The sequence below is a fragment of the Lithobates pipiens genome, unplaced genomic scaffold (assembly GCF_037356315.1).
Source record: "Lithobates pipiens isolate NorthernLeopardFrog02 unplaced genomic scaffold, aLitPip1_a1.2 Scaffold_18, whole genome shotgun sequence".
Lineage (NCBI taxonomy): Eukaryota > Metazoa > Chordata > Amphibia > Anura > Ranidae > Lithobates > Lithobates pipiens.
Genome location: NW_027507758.1, coordinates 571644563 through 571669498, shown reverse-complemented (window position 1 = coordinate 571669498; position 24936 = coordinate 571644563). Strand labels below are relative to the sequence as shown.

The following is a 24936-nucleotide window of genomic DNA, read 5'->3' as shown; positions in this document are numbered from 1 at the left end:
GATTAATGGTCTACTATAGCTTTGGCCTGGACCAGGTCCATATCATTCCTCTTCCTCAATGTTACTTCCTTGGGGGGGGGGGGGGGGGGGCGGCCCTCTCCCCTGGCACAGCTAGATCCCATTGGGGGTGCCGGGGGGGAGCTGCTACCTGACTCGCCCATTTTTGAGGCACGATTGGGGACTGTGTCAGAGTCAGGCGGGAGACCACAGTATACTGCTGTATTTCTGGTGAATACTGATTGTTCTTTATGAACTTTTTGTCTTAAAAAGTTTTTTTTGTACCTGTGTATCTATGTTGCTTTTGATAAACTCAATAAAAAACTATTGAAAGTAAAAGGGCATGGAACACTATGCTGCTCAGTTTTCTTCTCTATAAACCTACGATGCTCACCAAAGCTCGTACGCATGGCTCGCACCGTCCTACCTACATAAAGAAACCCACAAGGACACCTCAACCATTGTATAATAAAGTGGGTGTTACAGTAAATGGACTGTTTGATATGGAAGACACGTCCATCTCTACTGCTAAAGGATTTTTGGCCATGGGAAATTAACTTGCAAGTTTTGCATTTTCTAAGTTTGCACTTATGGCACCAAACATATCTTTTGAGTAGGGATGAGCCGAACACCCCCCGGTTCGGTTCGCACCAGAACTTTCGAACGGACCGCAAATTCGTATGAACGTTAGAACCCATTGAAGTCTATGGGACTTGAACGTTCAAAATAAAAAGTGCTAATTTTAATGGCTAATATGCAAGATACTGTCCTAAAAAGGGTTTGGGGACCTGGCTCCTGCCCCAGGGGACATGGGTCAATGCCTAAAATGTTTTTAAAAATGGCTGTTTTGGCAGGAGCACTGATTTTAATGACGATTAAAGTGAAAAAAAAGTGAAATATTCCTTTAAATATCGTGCCTGGGGGATGTCTATAGTATGCCTGTGAAGTGCCATGTGTTTCCCGTATTTAGAACAGTCCCTGCACAAAATGACATTTAAAGGAAAAAAAGTAATTTCAAACTGCTTGCGTTTTTAATGTAATATCTGGTTCCGGCAATATGGATGAAAATCATTGAGAAAAATGGCATGGGTAGCCCCCCCTGCCCATTAACAGCCCCTTTGGGTCTTGTACAGATATATAGGGGAACCCCGTACCCATATTAAAAAAAGGAAAGACGTGGGGCCCCCAGGCCCTATATACTCAGAACAGCAGTATACAGGCGGTGCAAACAAGACAGGGACTGTGTAGGTTTGTTGTGTTAAGTAGAATCTGTTTGTAATTTTGAACTGGTACATTTTTAAAGTGTATCTCCAGTCAAAAAATCTATTTTTAAGCTTTTTGGAAAACATAGGGAAGGGTTATCACCCCTGTATAATTTGTTTTGCTGTCCATCTTTTTTCATCTCACTTGCTGTTGTCTCCTTCCGTTTGCAAGTAGGAGACGTTTGTAAGTTGGATGTTTGAAAGTAGGGGCCTGCCTATATGCTCTGCAGAAATGGCAGAACAAGGTGTTGGTGTTGCCACAACATTGTAAGCCCTCAAAGTGACTCTTGGTGGGCGCTGGAGCGCCCTGCTGTGAACGATTATATCAAGAATTGTAATTACATGCCATTGTTGAACAGTGGTAGAAAAATTGGGCCTTTGGTGGTTGTGGTGCTGGTGCTGGTGCCACAACACTATAAGTCCTCACAGTTACTCTCGGTGGGCACAGGAACGGGCCCTGCTGTGAAATATTATATCAAGAATTGTAATTACATGCCCCTGTTAAACAGGGGCTGAAAAATTTGGCCTTAGGCACTGGTGCTGGTGCCACGACACTGCAACCTCTCCCATATACTCTAGTTGTAGTGCAGGAATGAGCCCGGCTACAAAGCATTGCATCAAAAATTGTAATTAAATGCCCCTGTTAAACAGGGGCTGAAAAATTGGGCTGGTGGCACTGGTGCTGGTATAGGTGAATATAATGGTGTATAATGCGGTCAGGGCACGCAGACAACACGCATAATCTCCTACAACTGACTGCAAGCTCTATTACAAAAGAGCAATATAGCTAGCTATGTAGGTAGATATAACGGTGTATACTGCGGTCAGGGCACGCAGACAACAGGCACAATCTCCTACAAACTGACAGCAAGCTCTACTACAAAAGAGCAATATAGCTAGCTATATAGGTGGATATAATGGTGTATACTGCGGCCAGGGCACGCAGACAACAGGCACAATCTCCTGCAGATTGCTAACAGCTCAATTACAGAAGAGCAAGAACGCAAAATCGGCCGATAACGAACGGTGTATACTGTGTTGAAGGTACACTGTGTTGAAGGTACACAGAGAACACCCACTAACTCCTACAGACGCCAACACACTACACAAGGCCGCCGCGCTGGCGGCCTTATATAGTGTGGGGCGTGTACTACACAGCCTGAGCTATGATTGGCCACAGGCATCTTGCCTGTGGCCAATCATGGCTCTCCTCGCTGCCGGTGCTGTGATTGGCCAAGCATGTGGGGTCACAGTGCATGCTTGGCCAATCATGAGCCAGCAATGCACTGCGATGGCGCAGTGCATTGTGGGCCGTGAGCGCCACACGAATTTGGCGCGAACGGTCCATAACGTTCGTATTCGCCGAACGGGCGAACAGCCGATGTTTGAGTCGAACGTATGTTCGACTCGAACACAAAGCTCATCCCTACTTTTGATGTATGTTTTTCTCTGAGGCGACTAGGGACAATAAGGCTTTTAACATTTGTAGCCTGTCTGAACACTACCTGAGGTTTTTTGGGGAGAACTCTTCCTAGCGCTTTATCCTGCCCAAAATGGGCCAATGTTTTTGAACCGCTTTCTTAAAGCGGGAGTCCGCCGGGAGTGCGCGTTTTTTTTTTTTTAAAAGCCAGCAGCTACAAATACTGCAGCTGCTGACTTTTAAAATAGTGACACTTACCTGTCCAGTGCGCCCGCGATGTCGGCACCCGAAGCCGATCTCTCGATCGTCTCTTGGGTATGGGAATCAGGAAATGGAGCCTTTCGGCTTCATTTCCCGGTTCCCTACTGCGCATGCGCGAGTCGCGCTGCGCAATGAGGATGGACCCGCTGCCTCTGGGATCTGTGTGTTTCCCAGCAGGCAGCGGGGGACTTTCTGAAAGGGGCGTAATCTACGCCCCTTTCCGCAGAGATCTATCCAGGAAGTGGGTGCAGATACCTGTACTGTACAGGTACCTGCACCCCCCTCCCCCCTGAAAGGTGCCAATTGTGGCGCCGGAGGGGGGGAGGATTCCAATGAGCGGAAGGTCCATTTTAGGGTGGACCTCCGCTTTAAAGGCTCAATGTTGGTCATTGTATCTTGTAATAAACAGGGTACCATAGTGTTCCTTATCAGATGTGGGCCCTTCTATATTGGTAATACCCTCTGTATATCGGTCAACTGCCTTCTGAATGTGTTGAAGATCGTACCCTTTTTCTAGAAATTTTATGGTAAGTATGACGACTTGATCATCATAATCCCTCCCTATTGTTGGTTTTACGCACCTGGTAGAACTGGTATATTTTCCTTCCACTTTGAATGATGGCAACGCTTTCGATGGAGATAGGAGTTGCCAGCTGTTTCCTTGAAGTGGGTTTTGGATGTGATGTTACCATCTACATCACTAGCCATTCAAGGTCTAAGAAAACTAAAGATTTGGCATCCACTACATGGGTAAAATGTATGCCAAACTTATTGGAATTACAACACAAAACAAAAAATTGGCCAACAATTTCAAGGGAGCCATCCCAAATAATGAGGACATTGTCGATGTACCTCCCGTAATATACCAGATGTCTAGCAAAGGGGTTCTAGGACCAGAAGTGAGACTTCTCCCAGAACCCCATAAACAGATTGGCATAGCAGGGTGCAAAGTGTGCACCCATAGCAGTGCCTGATGTCTGTCTATAGAATTGACCCTGGAAAGAGAAATAATTCCTCTCCAGGGCAAACTGAGTGCACTGGAAAACAAACTCTGATTGTATTGGATTAATGTGATTTATCTCAAACAGGAAATATTCAACTGCCCGCAATCCACCATCATGGGGGATTGATGTGTATAGCAAACTTACATCCAAAGAGAGCCACAAGTAGCCTGATTCCAACTTATAATGCCATAGGGCATCCAAGACATGGGCAGAATCCTTAATATAAGCAGGCAGGGAAGTGACCAAGGGTTGAAGAAATGTGTCTACATACTGGGACACCCAACTGGTAATTCCATCCATACTGGCCACTATTGGCCAGTATGCCAGCACTGGCACTAGCGTTGAGATAGAGGTCACTGATACCAGCACTGAGAGCATTCCAGCACTGACACCAGCGTTGAGATAGAGGTCACTGACTCCAGCACGGAGAGCATGCCAGCACTGACAGCAGCGTTGAGCTAGAGGTCAGTGACTCCAGCACCAAGACAGAGTGCACTAAGAAAGTGCCACTGGCACCAGCTCCAAGTACTGAGATAGAGTGCCCCAACACCAGCACTGAGAGCACATACATGCCAGTGCTGAGAAGGTACACTGACACCAGCACTTTTAGGTTCTTAATATATGCAGTTTATACAGTTCATTTTTATTGCTTACACTTTTTTTTCCATTATGGGAGTGGGTGGGGCCCCATGTCTAAGTTTTGCCTAAGGCCTTACAAACCCTAGAGCCGATTCTGCCAAAAGAAACCTACCATCAGGGTCTCTGATTTCCTGTTTAAGAGTGAAAGAAACATGTTTTGAGAAGCATATAGACACCCCTTTAGTTTTATCAGTGGAATTAGTCATAAAGAATAGTGGGTATTGTTTGTGGAGAAAGGACCGTCAGTAAGACTTAGGAAAGTGAGTTTCTTGTAGAAGTATATCAGCCTTACAAGAATGATAGTATTGAAATGCCTTCCCGCCTTTAGTAGGGGAATTCAGGCCTTGAGTGTTGTGAGATATCACCCTGCAGGTGAGCCTCAGATGACTAAGGGTACTCATGGTGCGCAAAGGTAACAAGATCTAAATCGCCACTCACACCGTCACAAAGTATGGATTCCTGCTCGGGATAGACACTCATCGCGAAACATCCAGGATGTGACCTAATTCTCCAAATTGAAAAAAAAAGAAGACAGCTAAAAGAAATTAAAATAAGGGGGAGGGAGAAAGAAGAAGAGACCAACAAGTACCAGGGGGGAAAAAGAGGTCCCAAGACTAGGTCAAAAAGGAATCGTGTCCTAAACCAGCATGACAAGAAAGCCAGGTCAAAAGCCTGGAAACATCAGTGAATCAGCTCGAGTGAGTGCACATATCTACCCCGCCTGGCCTAAGCAACTTAAGCATATGTAACATGGAACTATAAAACATACGAGACTGCCTACATTGGTATGAGTTCTAGGATCAAGCCTGTGACACCCCAGAGTGAAAAGGGGAGGTTAACTGGAAGGGGCTAACTCTCAAGGGCCCCTATATCCGGATAAGCCCCACCAATCAAAAGAAAATCGCAACACCCCATCTGAGGCGTCTAGGCATCACAATGCAAACAGCCTCCAAGTATATAACAATAATAAACCTATGGAAGCACCAACGCTAGGAGGTGCAGACAAGTGAGTGGTCCAAAACCTAAAGAACTAAACCCATAAAATGCATAGAAGTTCCATGTAAATTCCAAGGGATAACCCAAAAGGATGACAAAGTTCCCGGCTATTCAAGGTGTAATAAGAAAGGGTGAACAGCAGGGGTTAACATAGGCTTCAGGGAGGCTTGGAAGTTCCACGACGACCAGAAGACACTTGCTGCCACAACCAAGAGAGTGGACGAGTCAAGCTCCCAGGGCAATCCAGATCGGTAGAAGGAGGTTGTCCCAGATCGGAGCCATCAGGAGAGATGATTCCCAGCCTCAGAAGAAGGGCTTCTCCCTCTGCAAACGATACGAAGGAGGGCTATCTGTTAGAGTAGGTGAAGGACAAGCAGAACGGGAATGCCCATCTGTATTTGATTGCTTTGTGCATGAGAGCCTCTAGGAGGGGTCTCGGGGTCCGACGCTTCTGGGCTGTAAAAGGAGAAATGTCCCCAAACACATGGATATCGTGACCCAAGAGGGACAAAGAAGAAGCCGCTCTAGCTTTCTGCATCACCAATTCCTTAGTCACATAGTAATGAGGCTTGACTATGGTGTCCCGTGGCAGACCCTTAGGGCACGGGGGTTTTAAGGCATTTTGAGCCCTATACAAGTCCAGACGATGAGGAGCAGAGCAGGGAGCAGGTCCCGGAGGAAGGTATGCACCGCAGCATCCACATCCTAAACAGATTCAGGGAGTCCTCTTATGTGGAAGTTATACCTCCAAGATCTATTTTCTAAATCATCAATTTTCACTAGGGCTTGCTCTAATTGTTGTTGGAGGCTCTCAATGCACATGGTGTTTTGATTGGTGCAGGCAATCGTCTCATCAACTTTATGTTTGACAGTGTTAAACCATGCCCCTAGCCCCTGCAAATCTGCCCTAATAGTGGTGGTGATTTCCTGTACTGTTCTGGCTAAACCCTGTTCCAAAAGTGTGTAAAATCTTGCAAACAGTCTGTTGGGCCATATCCACCACAGGGGAGCCAGGGCAGGGGTCTGATGCAGCTATGCTGACAGGGGAAGATGGTGCCTGTGCTAGTAACAATTCATCCAGAGTCTGCTCTAGCTGTTAATGCTGGGGACAGCGGGTCCCAAGGAGAGAGCTGCGAATCTGCACATGAAGCTGACTCAACTGAGCTGGCTCCACATGTCCCATCCTATACAGGGGCTGACGCCATCTCGGCAGCTTTGGCAGAGGAGGGGGTCGGCGGCGGCTGACGGCGGTAGCTGGCCCGATGATTGCCTCCCTCGACCATATGCGGGTGTCGCTGGGGAGATGTAGCAGCCCAGGAGAGCGGGATTATGAGGCTCCGGGGTCCCATGTAGGGCTTTATGTGGCCGGCCAGGTGCGTGGCTTCAAGACCAAGAGTCCATCTTGGATGCCGTGCGCATGAGCACTCTGGTCTATTGATAATTTAATAATTTTTCGTTTATATTTACAATTATTGGTTGGTGTATTCTGACACTAATTATAATTGAAAATTAATTAAAATTTTAAATGTATAATTATTGGTTAATGACTGTTATGTTTTAATTTTACTCCAAATTTGAATTTAAATGAATGTAATCATATGGTAATATATTGAATTAAAAATTAAATAACTGTATTGCGTATTCTTTAAAAGTAGTACCATTATAATGGATTATGGATGAGTTTTAGAAAATTGAATAAGGATATTTAGCTGTAGGTGTAAATATATGTGTTTGTTCTCAATGTATTTTATGTGACTACTGTCACTAATACTATTGAAACATGATTTATATGTCACATTTTATATTTCACATTCTAAACTTTCTTGTAGAGGATGTGATTGTTCTTATTAATTGTAAATTAATGCATAATTACTTGTTAATAATTTAACCCAGGGCTGTTTGCTAATCATCGGCCCCCCTCCTCTATATCTCCCATTGTGAACTCCATTCTCTCGACCTGGTTCATGATACAGTTGCCCCGGGGGTGGAGCTCCATATAATGGTGAGGGTAGAGATAGATAGGGTGGACCTGAAGAAGGTCGAGCCTCCGAAACATGTAGTCATTGCAACAGACATCACAAATCTCCCGCATTACTGTGGCGGCTCCCGCACAACTGCAAGCACCTCCCAATCTCCCGGGTATGATCGGGTGGGGAACAGCTCTAGAGACCAACTCTGTCCCTGCAGACGTCTCTGCAAACAGCTTCCGCTCCTAATATCCCCATCAACACTAAACAATCTGTCCTTGTAATTAGGGCTCCGAATGGCGGGCATTTTGTGGTGGACCAAATTGCACTGATTTTAATGGGAGAATTCTCAAACGCTAGAGAACAAAACGTTCTTCTTGTGTTGAGTCTCCAGCATCATTTTCCTAAGAAAAATACTTCCTTACAGCATAAAAAAAAATATTATATATATGTAGGACCCTCTACCAGAAGGTAGGTACTAGTAAGGGTTGTTTTACTAGGTTTATTCAGCACAGGCAAATTTAGGCAGGCTTATGCTGCAAGCTATTCCTGTCTGTTTTGATTCTGGGGCTGGGAGTGGTTAGAATATCAGTGGGTGTAACCACCTGGGCTCCACTCTGAGGCACCTCCCCTGCTTCCAGGAAGAATGTTCTGGAAGAGGAGGCTGGTCCTAGAGCTAGAGTGGCAGGCAGTACATGTGGGAGCTCTGACCAATCCCTAACTGGCATTGGCAGGGGACGGCCTCGCCTCCTATATATGCTGAGGTCACATGCTGCTGGGGTGGAGTAGTCGACTGGATGACATGTGGAATGGAGTGCTAGACAGCCACAGGATCACACCCCCGTTTGGGAGGGTGTGGGATTGCAGGAGGAGGCCAAGGGATAACTGTAAGGGAACATTGACTTTACACAGTCACTGGCAATATCTCTGTCACCACACGGTCTGTGGCAGGACACTCCTAGAGCAGAATGGGTAGGAGAAGCTGTCAGAACGCATGGTCCGGGAAAGTTCCTCATCAAGGACTCAGGGCTGGAAGGTTGGTGAGCGTTACCACAGTGGATAGCTGGAGGGTGTGCCAGGGAGTCTGTAAGGGAACTCTCCTATATGGTCACTAGCAGAGTCTTCATCATGCACACAGTGGATGGCGAAGAGTCCTGGACCAGAAAAGAGACTGTGGGGATGTGTGTGTCAAATCAGTGGGGCTGGGGAACACATGATTTGCAAGTTTGACTGGCTGGGAGCAGTAGCCAATTTCCTAGAACATAGACTTTAACCTACTAGGCGTCTGGGGAGAGGTTCTGCTTATTCAGAGTGAGTTTTTCATACCCATTAGAAGAGTGACACCGCCACTGCCACATACCCCCCACCCCCTTCCACAGAAGAACTGTGGAAAAATATTAAAAAGGTGATCTAAAAAATATTTTGCCACGGGGGTGGAGGGGTTACGAGCGCGAAGCACCACCTCACTGAAATGAGTTTACCACCTCCCTAAAATTAGTTTTTGCAGGTTGGGATGTCTGTAGCAACCGCCCGCTCGCCTGAGGAGACGATCCACATCCACCACTCCCCATCTTGGACGTGAGTGATGTTACACAGTGCCAGCTGGTCCGGGCGCATGCGCAGCTCCTTGTACCACTCATCGGGATGCTGCAGCTAAGATTGAATTAACATCCCGCACCGCTCTTCGGGTCCTTGAGCTTATCCAGTCATACAGGCGAGGAGAGGAGGCTATTTGTTGGTGTCCATGTATTCTGACTCCAATTGTTGTCAAGCAACTATCCCTTGTGAGACCTCTATTCCTGGCCTGTATAAGATATAATCACTGAGGACAATCCTCATCAGATAGTTTGAACTCGCCAAATACCGATTCCATCCAAAAGATGCTTTTATTCTGAACATCAGGTTACAGCAGATGACAGAATACAAATAGATGAAAAGGTTGTGGTATTTATGCGGCCTAAAGATGATATTGTCAGTAGCTTACAATACAGAATACATGTGCTCTGCTACATGAGGCTTGTTAGCTGCATCAATGACACAGGAAGTACAAACACAGTAAAAAGGGTGGAGCATTGCATATAAAGGAATTGTGTCATAACATCAGGAAAGGGAAAATGAGAAAGCGTGCATTACCACAAAAGGTCACTAGATGGCAGCATGTGAACTAAATATAAATGTCCATAGAAAATGGTTAGGAAAACAGTCTGTATAAATTCTATGCCCCGTTGGGGCAGCACACCATGCGAGAATTGTTCTCCGTTTGTGAGTGAAATATTTTCTACCTATGATTTTGACTAATGAAATGGTATTATACTAGGACAGCTGTGCGTTCTCCTTCTCTTCATGTGTTTCACCTTCAAAATTGCACATCAAATATTGCACAGCAATGGAGCGCTCCCAGCATTCCTGCCAGGGTGGCCCATCCATTAAGGGCACATGATCGCCACCCAGGGCCACCCCCTCCTTTCCATGCGCTCGGCCCCTTGCAGGATGCCGGACACATGAATTTCAATGGTGGGGGTGTTTTTTTGAAGCACAGAGGCTCTAATGGGCTTTAAAATAGGATGGGCTCGGGGCGCAAAGCACTGCACTCTGAGCCCACTCAGGTGTGTTACATAGCAAATTAATATTTGCTATTGTAACAATGACCCTCCTGGCCAATCAGGAAGCAGGTCTGAGACCCGCCACCCGATTGACTGAAGGTACAGGCAATCCTATTGCATGCCTAGGAGGAGGGGAGGAGAGAGTAAAGGAGATGCAGGGGATGCTAGTGGGCCGCCCGCCTGTCACCGGCAGGGAAGCTTGGCTGGCTGCCGAGAGAAGGAGAAAGGAGACCCGCCACTGGAGGAGACATGACGGTCGCCCGGAGGGAAGCCCGCGGCAAGTTTTTTGCCGCTGGGTGACACTGACCGACCGACTGACAGGGCGGGAGGGTGGATTGCCACCACTGGTTCCTGCTTCTTCTGGAATGTGTCCTGGAAGTTCTCTTTTGGAATCGTGTTAAGGAGATAGAATGCCCAGAAGAGAATAAAGGTGGTGGCCTTTTCCTGCAGACCCATACTCTTCACAGACTGTTTACAGATTGGAATAATTCGGGAACTTGCACCGTCTGTTTCAACACTGTTATTTGCAGAGCTTTATGTTATGTTATTCCCATTTATATTTGGTGCTATACACTTTATTATTGCCCTTGATCTTTTGTTATTCATTTAGAGTGCTTGTCACATGACTTTTCTAGTTGCAATTTTAGTTTATTTCTATATATGGTAATACATGTTATGCCACCTAAACACGATCAAACTATCCGGCGGACTTAGTCTGGCGGACAATCCGCCGGACCTTCCAGCGGAGGTCCGTCGGACTTTCCGAACGAGCGGACTTGCCCACACACAAACTGACTTTTCCAGCGGACTATCCGCTGGACTTTTGGCAGAGATCCGCCAGACTTTCCAAATTAATGGACTTGCCCACACACGGAATAAAGTCCATTCATTTAGAACGTGACTTCAGGTACGACATAACTAGCAAATGAGGTCAGTCAATGTCGCTGCTTCCATCGGCGAGATTGAAACCTTGCAAACCCCCGTCACCTGGTATGGCTTTTAAGGGGAAGCCCCTACACCGAAAAAACGGCGTGGGGTTCCCCCCAAAGTCCATACCAGACCCTTATCCGAGCACACAGCCCAGCCAGTCAGGAAAGGGGGTGGGGACGTGTGAGCGCCCCCCCCTCCTTAACCACTTAAGCCCCGGACCAATTTGCAGCCAAAGGACCAGGCCCCTTTTTGCGATTCGGCACTGCGGCGCTTTAACTGACAATTGCACGGTCCTGCGACCTAGCTCCCAAACAAAATTGGCGTCCTTTTTTTCCCACAAATAGAGCTTTCTTTTGGTGGTATTTGATCACCTCTGAGGTTTTTATTTTTTGCGCTATAAACAAAAATAGAGCGGCAATTTTGAAAAAAAATGCAATATTTTAAACTTTTTACTATAATAAATATCCCCAAAAAATATTAAAAAATATATTTTTTCCTCAGTTTAGGCCGATACATATTCTTCTACTGATCGTCCTTCCCTATAAAAGGGAAGAGGCGATCGTGACAGCCACACAGGGAAGCACAGGGAGAGGTTTGTTTACACAGGCCTCTCCTCATTCTTCAGCCCTGTGACCCGATTGCGGGACACCAGCGGCGATCGGGTCCGCTGGTCTCACGGCCACAGTCACGGAGCACAGGACCGGGTCGGTGTAGGCAGGTCAGTGTAGTGTAGTATAGTGGATAGTGTAGTGGGGTCAGTATAGTGGCCAGTGTAGTGTAGTGGACAGTGTAGTATAATGGTCAGTGTAGTGTAGTGCAGTGGACAGTATAGTGTGTAGTGGACAGTATAGTGGTTAGTGTAGTGGACAGTGTAGTGGTCAGTGTAGTGGACAGTATAATTTAGTAGACAGTCTAGTGGTCAGTATAGTATAGTGGTCAGTGTAGCGTAGTTCTCAGTGTAAAGGAGTGTATAGTGTAGTGGTCAGTGTAGTGGACAGTATAGTGTAGTGCTCAGTGTAGCATAGTTCTCAGTGTAGTGGACAGTATAGTGTAGTGGACAGTATAGTGGTCAGTATAGTGTAGTGGACAGTATAATGTAGTGGATAGTGTAGTGGTCTGTGTAGTGTAGTAGACAGTATAGTGGTCAGTATAGCTTAGTGGACAGTATAGTACAGTGGTCAGTGTACTTATCAGTGTAGTGGACACTATAGTGTAGTGGTCAGTGTAGTGAACAGTATAGTATAGTGGTCAGTATAGTGAAGTGGTCAGTGTAGCGTAGTTCTCAGTGTAGTGGACAGTATAGTATAGTGGTCAGTGTAGTGGACAGTATAATGTAGTGGACAGTATAGTATAACAAATGTAGCCACTGTGCCCCATCAAATATAGCCACTTGTGCCCATCATAGGAAGCCACTTGTGCTCCATCAAATTCAGCTACTGTGCCATCAATTGCAGGCAATGTGCCCATCAAATGCAGCCACTGTGCCCCATCAAATACAGCCACTGTGCCCCATTAAACGCAGCCACTTGTAATCATCATATGCAGCCAATTGTGCATCACCAAATACAACCACTGTGCCATCAACTGCAGTCATTGTGCCCATCAAAAGCAGCCACTGTGGCCCATCATATGCAGCCACTTGTGCCCTATCATAAGCAGTCACTTGTGCCCATCATATGCAGCCACTTGTGCCCCATCTTTTGCAGCCACTTGTGCCCCATCATATGCAGCCACTTGTGCCCCATCCTATGCAGCCACTTGTGCCCCATCCTATGCAGCCACTTGTGCCTCATCAAATGCAGCCCCTTGTGCCCCATCAAATGCAGCCACTTGTGCCCATCAACTGCAGCCACTTGTGCCCATCAAATGCAGCCAATGTGACCCCCACCTGCCCGGCACTTACCCAATGTTGGTGGCGAGTCAGGGTAGCAGGTGATGGCAGCGAGCTGTGAGACAGCTCCTGTGTCCTCCATGCTTCCCCCCTTTCTATCTTCTTTAGTTCTGCTAGGCGTCCAATAGGGGTGCCTGTGTCTTCAATCAATCAGGTGATGGGTATTAGACTCGTGCTTCCTGATTGGTGGAGAGGTGGTTCAGTGTTAGAAAAGCAAATATTCAATGCTTTTCTAACACATCTGGGTTGACTCCGAGCGCAATGCTCTGCGCTCCGACTCCACCTTTTTTGAAGGCTGTTAGAGCCTATGGCTCTAAGCAGGTGCTTAAAAAAAACACCCCTGCTGCTGTAATATAGGCGCCCGATGTCCGAAAAGGGACTGGAGGCCTGAATAGGGGGTGGCATCGGCAGCCATGGATAAATTAATGCAATGCATGAATCTATCCATTAGTCATAGAGTGGGGTGGCGTGATGGAGGGGGGGGGAGTTGCCTGGGCGCCCTTAATGGACGTTTGAGCATTTTTCCAAAAGCGCATTTGTGAGGTCAGGCACTGATGTGGACAAGGCCTGGCTCACAGTCTCCACTCTAATTCATCCCAAGGGTGTTCTATCGGGTTGAGGTCAGGACTCTGTGCAGGGCCAGTCAAGTTCCTCCATCTCAAACTTGCCCATCCACATCTTTATGGACCTTTCTTTGTGCATTGGTCCAAATCATTTAGTGGAGGGGGATTATGGTTTGGGGTTGAGCTTGGCCCCTTAGTTCCAGTGAAGGGAACTCTTAAGCCATTAGCATACCAAGACATTTTGGACAATTTCATGCTCTCAACTTTGTGGGAACAGTTTGTGGATAGTCCCATCCTGTTCGAACATGACTGCGCACAGGTGGACAAAGCAGGGTCCATAAAGACATGGATGATCGAGTTTGGGGTGGAGGAACTTGACTGGCCTGGTCTTGACCTCAACCCAATAGAACACCTTTGGGATGAATTAGAGCAGAGGCCTTCTCGTCCAACATTAGTGCCTGGCCTCACAGATGTGCTTCTAGAAGAATTGTCAAACATTCCCATAGTCACACTCCTAAACCTTGTGAACAGCCTTCCCAGAAGAGTTGAAGCCGTTATAGTTGCAAAGGGTAGGCCAACTCAATAGTGAACCCTACGAAAAAGACTGGGATGCCATTAAAGTTCATGTGTGTGTAAAGGCAGGCATCCCAATATTTGTGGTAATATAGTATAGATCTTATGCTTATTTCTTAGCTCTAATGTCTTATTGGCTTTCTGGACCTTGTAAAGTAGACGCGTTTGGTGTCTAATTTGTATGTTCTTTAACAGTAAGGTAAACACTTTTTATGTACTGTTGGACGCCATTATAGTATGAATTATGGAGATGGTATGAAGCATGGGATTTTTATGTTACTGTGTTATCCGCTCAAATGAGACATTAGGAGCTCACTGGATTTCTGGTAGGTCAGAGGAGATTTTTCTTTACTTGCAGTGTTTTTAAAGAGATTGTACATGGGGAAATGTGTATCTATTGCAGAGATGTACTGTATGTGGTTTTACCTGTCACATACAATACTGGAGGTGGCTCTTGCCCAATGCCCATCTCCTAGATGCAGTACTAGTTCTGGTGGTGGAATAGGTTTAAGACCTAAGATCAGGATCTGATGTCTGTCGCTCTACCTCTACCAGGTGTGGAGTAAATATGGGAAGAACTTGTCTGACTTTACCAAGCCGGAAAATAGTGTTCCAGCCGTGCAGTGCCTGAATGAGCTCATCACCAATGCCCTGCAACATATGCCTGATGTCTTGCTGTACCTGTCACAACTGAGAAACCAGAGTGTGCTCAAATTCTGCGCACTCCAGATGGTAAGTGAACATATTAGATAGTGGACGGTAGTCTAAGCACTTTTGCGGCAAATCAAAATGGATTTTATTCAGCTAACTGCATCCTTAAAAAAAAAAAAATGCAGTGCAAGGCATGGTCACCCTGCAGACACTGCCATTCAGCGCTGGTCTTCTTTTCGGTTGATAAACAGCATCATTCAACCCATTTCCCATGACCCAAGGGACGCCCCTTCCCTCTTGTGATCTGGACTTACACATAATGCTGCAGAGAACAGTGTGCAGGTCGTTACATGGCATTGTTCTTTGCAGTATTTAGGACCTGCCCATCCCTGGAGGAAGAAGTGAAGAAAGAGGAGCCTTTCCATCATGTGACCCAACCAAAGATGGAAAAAGGTATGTATGTTTTTTTTGTTTTTTTTTATGTAGAGATACCCCGCAGGGGCTACCGGTGAATGTGTTTCGTCTCCCACCCTGCACAGCCAGTCACACGAATTTCCAAACACACCAATTCAAGAAAGAGGGCCTTGCACTGTTTTTGTTTGTTTTTCTTAGGGGAATTAAACTTGGATGGGATGGGGTACATATGGGATGCCAACTTGATTGAAAAAATAGCACATACACTTGCTTGCAGACTATCACTCCCAGGATCAGCTAGCACTGACATGAGGACCTGACACTGACTCTGTCAGGCCCAAAGCAAATTCCCTTTGCAGGTAGGGACTACATACCCCTATAAGATATGGTAGTCCTGAGTGCTAGCTGTTCTACACATGGCTACTGCTCCCAGTACCACCTCTTCAGGCACTGCTAGCCCTCCTGGCTTCAGCTGCCCCTTTCCACTGCCCATGCAACCACACTTCTCCTGACTGGTTCTGCTCCCATCCCAGACTGCTCCGTCCCAGTCCTCTCAGGTGTGCCTCCCAGTCCTCCTGACTGTGTGTCACTCACCAGCCCTCTTGGCTGTTCCTATTCTCCTGGAGACTTGCCTGGCAGTGTTCTCCCGCTGTCCTCTTTAATCCCAGTGCCTCCTGACCAGGACATATCCGTGGGTTCTGAGAGGGTCATGTCCACACATAAGCCCAGGCCCAAGGTCACACCCACACCCCACACTGCATCTCCAGCTTCCACCAAAACTCTCCATCCCAGCTGTGCTGACCCAGAGTATTTGAGGGGCCTGTCTCCTGCCAACCCAATTTGGGGATTGGTCAGGGCCCCTCAGGAATACTACAGGCAGCTCCACCTTATTTCCCCTCCCATCTTTCTAGAAGGTTCCATCACATTCTAGAAATGGGGGGGGAGGGTCTCAGTGATGCTGCCTGTGATTCATCCAGCCCCCCCTGGATCTCTGCCCAACCCAGGAAAAAAGCAGACAGGCTTGGCTACCAGCCAAGCCTGCATAACTTTACCTGTACTAAACAAAACCTATTTAGACTTCTAGCACTAGAGAGTGCTACATTTAAATAATGGTAAGTAGGCTTAAGGCCCATACACACAATCTGAATTTCTGACAGGAAATGTTCGACACTTTCCGGCGGTGACAGCGACACCTTCTGTCAAGGAGAACCCAGTGCAAACCAGACAGACTGGTACTGAAACCATAAATTTAGTAAAATTAGCCCCAAAACCCAACTGTGGTTTCAGGAGAATTAACTTTGAAAAACATATAGCGCATGCTCGTCGGGAGCCAGCGCTACATTTATTTGTAAAAAATGTTGAAAGCCATTTATCATTTTCCTTCCACGTCACATTAATGTGCCACTTTGTGTTGGTCTACCACATATAATCCCAATAAAATACATTTATGTTTTTGCTTGTAACATGAAAAAATGTGAAAGATGTGTAAGAATACTTTTTCAAGGCACTGTATGTCATCCCGGGTTGCTAGGCCAGAAGCCTGTGGCCTATCCTGGGGACACCTGGCTGCTAGGCTGCCCAAGGCCTATCCAGGAGCTGGGGAAGCAGCATAGGGTTGGGACTTCAGGTTTGGAGTCCAATTGAATTACAGAGGTTCAGTATGGGGAACCAGTTGTGGTCTGGGGTAAAGGGGAAGCAGTTGCCACTAAGGGACCATCCACCTTATTACCAGAGACTACTGTGAGTAAGCCTGAAAAAGTACCAGAGCAGTCTTCTCACCAGCCGGAGACAGTGAAGAAGTCGGAAAGCTTCAGCAAGTGCCAAGCCAGGGACCCAGCGGGTCAGCAGGGGTGACGCTTGAGGTGTATACAGCTATTTATCTGCCCTTGTGTGAACCGCCACTTGCCTATGTATATGTATACTGTTGTTTATTTCATGTGGTATGCCACATGTATTGTTATTATGTTCTTTCCCTACCTATCCCAGTTTTGCCAGGACATCCACTCTCAGGCTTGAGAGTACATTTTGTTGTTTTTTTTAAAAAAACTTCGAGATGTAGTTTCCTAGGCAGGGGGAGGCTGTAGCACCCTGGTGTTTAGGCGGGGTTGCTCACAAATTTCGTTTGCCAGATAGTAAATATTCTGGTTAAAGCGGTTCTGCACCTAAAAAAAAAAATATTAAAAGCCAGCAGCTACTAATATTTCTTCTGACTTTTACTAAATGGACACTTACCTGTCCCAGGGTCCAGCGATGTCGGCGGCAGATGACGAGCGATCGCTCGTCTCGCTGCTGCCCCCGCCGCCATCCTCTGTCAGGGAATCGGGAAGTGAAGCATGTCGGCTTCACTGCCCGGTTCCCTACTGCGCATGCGCGAGTCGCGCTGCGTGTCTCTTCAGATCCCCCGCTGTGTCCTGGGAACTGTGTGTTTCCCAGAACACAACAGGGGGGGGGGGGTCTGCGGTGGTCTGCCTGGAAGTGGGTGCAGATACCTGGATTATCCAGGTAACTGCACCCCCCTCCCCCCTGAAAGGTGCCGATTGTGGCACCGGAGGGGGGGAGGGATCAGATTAGCGGAACTTCCCCTTTAGGGTGAAGAACCGCTTTAATTGTTGGAAGATCCACTGATCCCTCTCTAATTCTGGAGTTGCTGCACCTTTTCTCTTCTGTCACTGGGTGGCACCGTTGCTGGCGACATTAGATCGACAAGGGCATAGCAAGGTCAGATTATGAATGGATGGGGTGTCGCAGCCAATTGGCAGGGGTTTCTTTAGTCCCTTGGCCTGCTGGGAAAGCCTATTTATTTGGGTGGAGATAGGTGATTGGGGTTCTGTGCCACCTGGACAGCTGTCTGGGTGGACGTGTAAAAAGTATTTCCGGGTTGCTAGGCCAGAAGCCTGCGACTTATCCCAGGGACACCTGGCTGCTAGGCTGCCCAAGGCCTATCCAGAAGCAGGAGAAGCAGCGTAGGGTTGAAACTGCAGGATTGGAGTCAAACCGAGTTACAGGGGTTCAGCCGGACGGGGAACCAGTTGTGGTCGGAGGTAAAGGGAAAGCTGTGGCAACTAAGGGACCATCCACCTTATTACCAGAGACTACTGTGAGTAAGCCTGAAGATGTACCAGAGCAGTCTTCTCACCAGCTGGGGGCAGTGAAGACGTCAGAAAGCTTCAGCAAGTGCCAAGCCAGGGACCCAGTGGGTTAGCGGAGGTGACGCTTGAGGAGTATACAGCAGGTTAGCTGTGGAAGAGCTCAGGGGATCCAGTGGGCGGCTTGGATCTGGAAGTCTAGTGAGATACTGGGAGCTCAGTGATTGAAGATCTATAGTGGGAGACTGTGAGATAAGAGAAGAACCGTACTCTGTTCTATGTGTGAAGATCTTTGGAAACTGTTAAAGCTTTGTTGCCATAGGAGACAGCGGTCCTGCCAATACAGAAGTTGCATTCGGCTGGAGGCTTTGAACTGTATAGCTGTTTGCCTATTGTGTCTCGGAGTCTGATAGTTGTCATTGCATCTACCTAAGGGTGTTCTGGCCCTAACACTCTCTCCCACAGTTCTTGTTAAGAGACAATAAATTTCTTTATTTGCATTCAAAAAGTGACTGGCGCCCATCCTTTCATCTGGCGTTACTCCCACCATGCCTGGTAACCCACTCTATGAATATGGATGTCAGCTCTCCCTGACTCTGAAGGTCACCATCAGGCCTCTAGAGGTCCAGGAGGTTGCTACATACAGAAACATTTTAATCCAGCCACACCAGCCGTAAAAGAAGACTGGACATGCTTGCTTTTCTTGCTGCACCCACCACAAAACTCCTTTATGATAATTTGGAATCATCTGGTAAACTCAGCACTCTGAGGTTCCCCCACAGATCTCCCCACTTCCTCCTTCTGACCTCCACTGATCACAAGATAGAGGATTGACATGAAGGATAGCAGGATGAACCAGTGAGAGCTAATTTACACTCCAGGAAGTTTCAGTTTTAGTGCAGATTTTAGATTTCTCAGCATCGAAGCGGAGCGCAGCGGAAAGTAAGGTAAGTATGTCCTGTCTGCTTTTTACAGGTATAACTGAGCTGGAATTGTTCTTTTTTTTTGTTTGTTTGTTTTTGTTTTCTTGTATAGTGACATGATCACTTTGATAATGACTCTTTTAGGCTAATTTTAAGGTTTTAAGATAAGACGCTGTACCTCAGTAAGTGACTAAATCCGCAACTGAACGCTCTTAAAAAAAACAAGCTTACTAATGAGTATTATCAATAAGATTGTTAAATGTACACTTAAATACAAATAGGTTAAGCACCCGAATATCAGCCTCCTCCTGACATTCCAATACAATAAACCCAGACTGGGAGAGGTGAGGCCAGTAGAAGGAGCAAATGAGGGGCTGTTGCAGTGCACATGCGCTGACAGTGAACATGCCAACAGGAGATAAGAGCAGAGTTGTTGACATATCAATGTGTTGCTGCTCTTTTATTCACCATGCTGAGAGAGCAGTGTCACCCTCATTATTGCTTTGTTTAGCAGAGGTATAGAAGCAGAAGTGGTCCCTTCATTGCCCAGTAAGGTAGGCTGGGGGTATGATCTTGACCACCCTGTTCTGCTTGACTGCTTTGAGGAGTTTAGAACCTTGGTATACTGTCTGAAGGGTGCCATTGTAAGCCCTTGTACACACGGTCGGACATTCCGACGGAAAATGTCCGATCGGACCGTGTTGTCGGATAATCTGACCGTGTGTGGGCTCCATCGGACTGCTTCCGTCGGAATATCCGACCAACAACGTTTTAGAGCTGGGCTATAAAATTTTCCGACAACATGATCTGATCGGACTTTGTCTGATCATTTGTAGAGAATTCCGATCGGACAAAGTGCCACGCATGCTCAGATCAAATTCCTAGACCAAAGCTATTGGCTACTAGCCTGAACGTATTCTTGTCGTAACAAAATAACGTCATCACGTTCTGAACGATCAAATTTTCTGACAACTTTGTCCGACCGTGTGTATGCAACACCAGTTTCGGACAAAATCCGACCGATTTGGTTGTCGGAATGTCTGACCGTGTGTACAAGGGCTAACACATTTAAAAATGGAATTAGAATTCTTCTGGTACTTAATACAATTCTCATATATATATTTGAACAGTATTTTGGCTGCTTTCTGGGAGTTCAGCTTCAATGGGTATTTGTGTATTACTGCAATATCGCTTGACCTTAACTGTTGACCTTGTGTATTTTAGATGATAGCTATTGCTACATTGGCCACCTGCTACAACAACCAGCAAGTGTTTAAAGGAGTGGTGAAGATCCGGAAGGGTCTGGTTGCGACTCTGATGATGGACACCACAGATATGCAGGCTGTAAGAGCCATCACATCTCAGTATGTGGAAGAGGTATGCATGTTTTACATTTTTATAATAAAAGTGGTTGTAAAGGCAGGACATTTTTTTTAGGGTTACAACATCGAGAAATGTGCATGTATGGCTGAGAAGTACTGAATAGGGTGTTTTATTTATTTATTTTTAATTGTGTCTTGTAATACAATTTTGGGCTCGTTGCATTGGAAGGCAATGTACTGCAATGGTCATGCATTCACATCGCATTGCAGAGGGTTATGTCAAACAGCCTATTTAACATAAATCCCCCTCCCCCTGCATGACAATCTGGGGTAGGCTGCATTTTTTCTCAGTGCAATGCATAGGACACATCATGTTGCACTGTGGTGCATTTCAGCGAACCAACACATCTAAGGTGAGTTACAGTATGAACTCAAATTGTACCTAAGGGGGCCCATGCGGCCTCCCTGTCACTTGGGTTTCCATATACTCAGCAGGAGTCACCAACCTCCAGCATCAACAAAAACACCCAGAGGTGTGGCTGGCTACGCAGGAGTATCTCGCCTGCCTCTCTCGGCAAGCAGTGTTGAGGACAGTTGGATCTAGGGGGTGGTGTTTAAGCGGGTGTAGCGGCGTCATCAAGGGAATCGCACGTACTGACTATATAACCCAGGCAATGTTTATTACTGGAGATATGGTAGTAGAAAGAGTATTTACAGCAGTAATGCAAGTAGTTTCACTCCAAGTATGGACGCACAGATACACAGCACAGTCACTTCTGATTTAAGCGGCAGTTGTATTTGTCAGCACTATAGGCACTTTCCACTGACTGACACAGTATAAACCCAAGCACACAATGCGTATTGGTAGAGGCTGATATTCACACACGTTACCCGGTAACAGCGGAATTCCTTCAGCAGATGGATATAGGCATCTGATACACTTGTCCCTCTCTCAACGCGAGGACTCCAATTTTATTATCTGCAATGGAGAGTCTTTCATCTTCCCCGTTGACCCTTTCCTATGCCCCGATGATCCTGTCCCATGCCTTGCTGACCCCTGTACTATGCCCTGCTGACTCTTGTCCACTTCCCTGTTGACTCCATCCTATGCAAGAATCCCTGGGATATGTAGTCCGGGTGTATAGTTATGCAATGGAGCCCGCGGTCACAAAGACTATTAGTCCCACAATCCAGTGGGTTGGCTCACAAATATGATGACAGTCACTGGCGTCCAGCATTAAATTGACACAACTATAGATGATGAATGACGAAGAAGGCACATAACGTTACACTTATTTGAAAAAACAGAAGGTACAATCAGCGCAAAATTGAATAGGTGAAAAATTATATAACAAACCCCCCTTGTTTGCAAGCTGAACACTAAAGACTTTTCACAAAAAATCTAAAGGTAAAATTAAATACGGTATAAGTGCAGTGCAAAACCAAAAATTCAAAGCGTTGGTGAACAGTAAGTCCCAAATAAATTACAATCATTTATCAATGAAGTGATAACAAAAGTGATAAAAAAAAGTACAAAGAGTTGATGGACAACAAGTCCCAAAAATCCATGCGTTACGTTCATGTGAACTTCCTAAGTGGGGCATGGCTACGGCGTCACCCATCTCACCCCGCTGAGGAAGTTCACATGAACATAACACGTATGAGGGAAGGCTGCGTCTGACGTCACCCGCTGCTGTCCTTCGGAATCAGACTGACACGTTTTTATGCCTGTACCAAACTGCTAAAGCGTGAGTAGTCCCTGTTTTGGACACAATTACATTTTTTTTATTTAACATGCAATGAGCACTTAGATCCTTTTCTTTTTATCATTTATGGTTTGGCGTCTGTCTCTATTTCTGAGGAGTCTGGAAATGTGTGTGATTCGCTTCAACCCATTTGGTATATTGGGATCTGCTTGCATGACTATTTGTTAGCTCTTTTTATCACTTCATTGATAATTATTGTAATGTATTTGTAATTTTTTGTTGCGCGTTGCACTTATACCGTATTTAACGTTACACTTATTGTCCACCATCGTTACATGAATAACATTTATTTGAACATATTTATGAGATGATTTTGCAAATATAAATTCTACTTTTGACTAGATTTAGGTACATATGGAATAGTTTCTGCTCCTATCCCAGCATGCATTGTGTGTAACTTGCTTTTATCCATACACAGTGCTGCAAATTCCAACTTTCTGACAATCATTGTGATGCTGAAGATCAATGTCTAGCAGGATGTGAGCTCAGTGGGAGAGCTGTGTTTGTGAGCAGGGTGCAGCGTGGTGTGGCTGACAGTAAACACACAGAGTCCACGTTAGGCAATAGAGGTATATTGTAGAAAGGTTCAACGCAACTTAATCAGGCCCAGCAGGTAGACACGCCAATCCAGAGCCACTTACGAATTGTGACAGCGGTCTGAAATGAGGAGGGGAGGCTTCTACGAAGAGGAGGACCTAGTCCCTTCACTGTCCCTACTCCTCAGGAACCTTTCCCTATCTTTCCCCACCTCTAAGCACTGTCCCTGCCAGACGGGAACCTGTCCCTTTGCTAGCCACTCGCATAAAGTGTGCCAAACCCAGGAGCCAGCATTTTAAATAGACTCCGCCTCACCCAAGATGGCCAATGGATTCATGGGTGCCAGCGTTCAATCGGACAGCTGCCTCCTTGCGGCCACAGGAAGTTATAGAACAACCAGGTACCTTACAACTTCCTTCCCCTTCTGCATTGCTGCTTTGGTCAGGTGCCACCTGCAATGGGGAGGACAGACTGCACCTGCCTACATTTAGCACATTTACCAAGACAGGATTTTGGTTCTTTTTTTTTCTTCAGTAATGTATTACTGGTTTGATATTTAATAATTTTGACATTCTTTATGTCATTTTGCAGATCTACCAAAAGATTCCCCCAAATGACCCATCATCTGAACAGACACAAACCATCTTGGCTACTATCAGGAAATTAATTATGCTCGATGACACCACAGATCCACCCCAATAGATCTTCCCTGCACCATGTTGCAGGAGACCCTTAGCTGGCAGTACCTGAGCAAGCTGCAGGCATTAGAGAAGGCCTTAAAGAAGGTCACGTGGACAAAAACTCACCCAAGCTCTACTGCATGATTGTAGAATGATGAGCTGCATAACGGTGGTCAGGCTTGTTGTGTCCCATAAACATCAAAATAGAATAAAATGCCAGCAACTAGATTGCTTCTTCTTAAATCTTTATTGAGCACTAAAAGAAGGTCAATATGAGCCAGTGACTTAAGATAATGCACACATCTCAGTTCAGTTCTCTATGGTAGTAATCTCTTGGAGGTTCCAGAGGATTATGAGGCTGGAACCTTTCTGCAGCTGAGATCCTAGCACTCAAAGCAAATCTGTATTGCCTGCCACCAATCCAAAATAAAACTACTGCCAGAAAAACAAAAAGTGCTCCTCTCTACTTTCTCCATGCAACTCAGATTCACTTAAATGCCTACTTTATCTTCACCTCCCCGTCACTCTGTTCAACAACCTAGAGCAGGAGAAACCGTCCTGTGTAAGCATTGATTTACACACATATATGGGGCCCAGCAGGTAGGCACACCCATCCGGAGCCACTTAGGAATTGTGACAGCGGTGTGAAATGAGGAGCGGAATGCAGCCTGTAAAATCTTAATAATAATAATTGATTTACACACATCTATGAACTTTCCACATAAGATAGTGCTTGCCAAGCACCATCACAAAAGCACAGTCACAATGACTGAGGCACGGGCTCTTCTACACCTGAAGGTACATTGGAGGTACTTCCAACAGCTGCATGGAGGATTGAGGGAAGAATGTTAAGGTACAGTACAGTGCAAAATATTTGGGCATATATGAATGTTGTAAATTTTTTTTATCAATCACCAAAATGAGTAAGAAAACTAAATGAACAGAAAAGAAATCCAAGTCAAATCCATGACATTTGTCGGCCTTAAAGAGGAAGTAAACCCTTCCAAACAACTTGGACCTACAGGTAAGCCTAGATTAAGGCTTACCTGTAGGTCCAAGCAATATCTCCTAAACCTATATGGTTTAGGAGATATTTGCCCGAAAATGGGCACAGCTGTCTACGGCGCATGCGCCGTAGACAGCGGCGCGCAGGCGCACTAAATGCGGCAAGTCCAAGAATGGATTTGCCTAATTTGTCGACTCCCGTGCGCATCTGCGGGAGTGACGTCATCGCGGCTTCGCCGAATGGCAGCGGCGGAGCTGCGAGACGCGACTCCCGTGCGCATGCGCGGGAGTGACGTCATCGCGGCTGCGCCGCTGTGATTCGTCGGAAGCTGCGAGACGCCACCAGCAACATGGATGCGGCGGACTACAGGGGACAGCGGCGACTTCGCTGGCTCCTGTGTCAGGTAAGTGACACATAATGAGCTACTATGCGATGCATAGTAGTC

At 46.3% G+C, this 24936-nt stretch overlaps 1 protein-coding gene across 1 annotated transcript in view; it reads left to right on the top strand.

The window, feature by feature from the left end:
• The window catches only part of LOC143989031 (squalene synthase-like), a 65720-nt gene extending 41782 nt beyond the window's left edge, over positions 1-23938 (top strand). The window contains exons 7-9 of the mRNA XM_077489032.1: positions 14662-14838; positions 20405-20557; positions 23397-23938. Of these exons, the coding sequence (XP_077345158.1) occupies positions 14662-14838; positions 20405-20557; positions 23397-23507 (441 nt within the window). The 3' untranslated portion in view covers positions 23508-23938. The remainder of the gene's footprint in view (positions 1-14661; positions 14839-20404; positions 20558-23396) is intronic.
• The last annotated feature ends 998 nt before the right edge of the window (positions 23939-24936 follow it).